The following is a 3345-nucleotide window of genomic DNA, read 5'->3' as shown; positions in this document are numbered from 1 at the left end:
CACATCATTACATGTGGTTTCTTCTTTAATATATATATAGATTCCCTTTCAGATTTTACCGTTTTCTTTCCTTTTGCTTACAACTTGTTTCATACAAATTTCTTGCTTTAATGGACATCAACTCACATATGGGTATTTTGGTCCTTTTTCATTTTTCTCTAATTTCTTTCTAAAAATTAATATTATGTTGATTTTAGTAATTCATTTGAGTTGATATTTAACATAAATAATAAGAGTTGTCCAAACTTAATATCACGATCAATAATATGATAACAGTATAAAAAAAATATAAACAATTCAAGAAGTCAAATGATTTATATTATTCACGGATCTTACATACAAAAGGAGTTGAAAAACAAATTTTGAGATTGATCTTTGGTCTTGGAGAATCACATAATCTTGGAACTTTTGGCAGAAGCTTCGGTTTAGGTGGACCACCAATTGATCGTATCTTCTCTGTTTGGCTCTTGATGACAGATAGTTGCTTGAAGTGCTCAGTGTTCATCTTCACTACAATTACAATTACAGGTTCAACATTGAGTGCTTTGAGCAATCAGATGTTATAGAGAGTAGAGAAAATCAAGAACTAAATCAAAAGTTGCTAAAGTTATAGGAATTGTTGTAGAGAGTGGAGAAGAATTAGGAACTGAAACAATTTTGGGCAATTCAGCAAGTACTTCATACTCTATTAGCACATTTTTGGATTTGTCTTTAGTAGATTTAGGAACACATGAATCAGAAGAAGTATTATTCTTTTAGGTTGTTAATTCCACAATGATCAAGTAACAATTAATCTAACAATCAAGAACAATAATTAGAGATGAAATCATCATGTCATTAACAGTTTTTCTCTCTACAAGCTCTCTCTAACAATTACAAGATGATTGAATGTAAATCCCTTTCTTCACATTTATACACTTCTACAATCTAACAATCTTTTTATATGATTGACTAATACAAATTCAAACTACAAACAAGCTGTAATTAAAACATTGACTTTATAACAAATGTTAACAACTTTGACTTTATTTGACTTTTATAGGCTTTACTTTCAACATTGACCACTCTTCAAATCTTCAATCTTGATGATATTACGGTGATCTTGGATATAATAATATTTGACCTAACAATCTCCCCCTTTGGATTCGAGATCACATTTCTTCAAAACAAATCCCTTTTGTCTTCACCTCAACAAATCTGTATTGACCATTATAGTCAATGAACATAAGTCCATATTCAGGTTTTCACATGCACTGTGTTGGGAATATAGGGTCCCTTCTCAGGCAGTGACAAATTCAGCATTGAGGTATACAACTTCTTTCTATCCTTGAAGAGCTCATCCATTGAGAATTTTGTTTCATATTCGTTCCTGTGGGATGCACCTTCTTTAGGATCAGAAAGGTTTCTTCTTCGAGAAGACTTTTGTGGTAGAGGAGAAACCTCGATGATATTCTTGTTGAATAATTCGTTCAGAACTTCTTCAATGTAAGCCCTATGCTTGGATTTAGACGTCTGAATCGCCTGTCAAATCTCGAGACATTCATAGAAATCATACTAACTGAGAAAGGAGGGATACTCAGTAACATCATTGTTGTTCTCTTGGAAGATGACCATTGAAACTAAAAGAGCACCATCTTTCATTCGACCACTGATATGACGTTTGAGATCTTGTGAGGGCTCATCCTTGTTTTGATCCTTTCTCTGCACCAGTTGAGGTCATGATCCTTCAATTTCAGCACTCGTTGTCTTTTTCGTTCAACTTCTATTAATAGTTGGACTTGAGCATTGAGAGGATCTTTCTGCTTGAACTTCCCTTTAGCAAGAGCTTGAGCAACTACAGTCTTGGATAACTCCAGCCAGGTTGTCTTTAAGTTGTTGTTGATATTGCTTCAACTCTTGTTCAGCTTTCAAGGATTTTTCTCGTTCAGCTTCAGAGAGGAAGTCAAACTCACCACATCCAGATGTATGAAGAGGAGTTTTTACTCTGGATTGGTCAAGTTGACTTATAAACTGAGTCATCCTCAGGTTTTCTTCAACCTCTGAATACACAGGTTGTCTTGACGACTTCCTGTGTATGAGATTGCAGACTTCATCTTCATCATCCTCAAGAGTTTCAAAAGATGGAAGATGGGTTGAGAGAAAAAGGGTTGGTGTTGTTGAGATAGATAGAGTAGAGGGATAGAAGGTTCAACTTTTGAGGTGACAGGAACAAACCTGGAAGAAGTGTCTGCATCCTGATTTTGGTTGAGTGCCCTAAGAATTAGGACAAGGTTTTCTTCAGCGACTCCTTTTCCTTTGCCATAGGAGTGCTGATTTGATATTTTTTCCTTGGTAAGCAGGTTCCCTGAAGGAGATTCCTTTAGCAGACTGTCTTGGAATGATCTGAACGGAGAAATCATCATTATCATCGTCGTCATCATCATTACCACCAAGGTCAGTACCTGCGTCTAGGATATGATGTTTAGAGTCCTCCTCATCCTTATCATCATCATCTTCATCACCAGCATTTGGAAATGCAGAGGTGGAAGGATGAAGGTCTTCATGGTCAGCAGCAGTAACCACGACATCATCATCGTCGATGGCTTCTGGGATATTCTCCCTGGTATCCTCAGCAGGAAGGTCCAATGCCTTCTCTACAACCTTCTCCGTATTCTTCTCCCCCTCTTTGTCATCATCAACATTATTACCTAAGAGAAGGAGGCGAGAAACCAGGTCTTGCACCTTTAACTCCAAGGAAGCAATGGCTTCGGCCTGGCGAAGGTTGAGCTTAGCGACCATATCCAGCTGATGACGATCAGCTACTCTGAAGGAGGGTTCATGGATAGGTTCTGGTTGTTACAGAAGTTGGAAGATCTGTTCAAGGAGCTCACCATGCTTGGTAAGATGAGCTTGAACATCTTTAACCTTGCTGGAGAGAGCAACAACAACTTTAGAGTTGTGTTGGACTTCCGTCTTCATGGAGCTCAACTCTTCTTTGACTTCACGAACCTTAGCTTGGACAACAGAGAGGTCGTGAGCCAGGTCATCCTTTGAGGGGATTCCTTGGTTGTACTTAGTCCATCCTGTCAAGGACGGTAGCAATAGCAGGGAGCATCAGCTTGACATCCTCAACCATATCATAGGCCTCAGTCTCAGTGATTGGGGTTCATTCTCCATAGGACCTGTAGAAATAGGAGAGCATTGAACATGAGAAAGCTTGGAGTTAGTAACAAAGAAAGAAAGGGAGGGGGTTTGGTGTATACCTGAGGGTTCATCAGTAGCATCCAAAGAATTACCACTGAGCATCTCAAATGCATTGTCAAAAGGATCAGACGTATGTAGCTGAGGGGATTCGAGAGAAGCATC

At 38.2% G+C, this 3345-nt stretch overlaps 1 protein-coding gene across 1 annotated transcript; it reads right to left on the bottom strand.

Annotated features, from left to right (window-relative positions):
* Positions 1–2277: 2277 nt before the first annotated feature.
* LOC112504307 (prothymosin alpha-B-like) lies at positions 2278–2778 on the bottom strand. Its single transcript, XM_025108242.1, has one exon. The coding sequence runs from the start codon at positions 2776–2778 to the stop codon at positions 2278–2280; it is 501 nt and encodes a 166-aa protein (XP_024964010.1).
* Positions 2779–3345: the final 567 nt, after the last annotated feature.

The sequence above is a fragment of the Cynara cardunculus genome, unplaced genomic scaffold, assembly GCF_001531365.2.
Source record: "Cynara cardunculus var. scolymus isolate 2C unplaced genomic scaffold, CcrdV1 Un_Scaffold_5182, whole genome shotgun sequence".
NCBI classification, from domain to species: Eukaryota; Viridiplantae; Streptophyta; class Magnoliopsida; order Asterales; family Asteraceae; genus Cynara; species Cynara cardunculus.
This window is presented reverse-complemented; position numbering and strand designations above follow the sequence as displayed.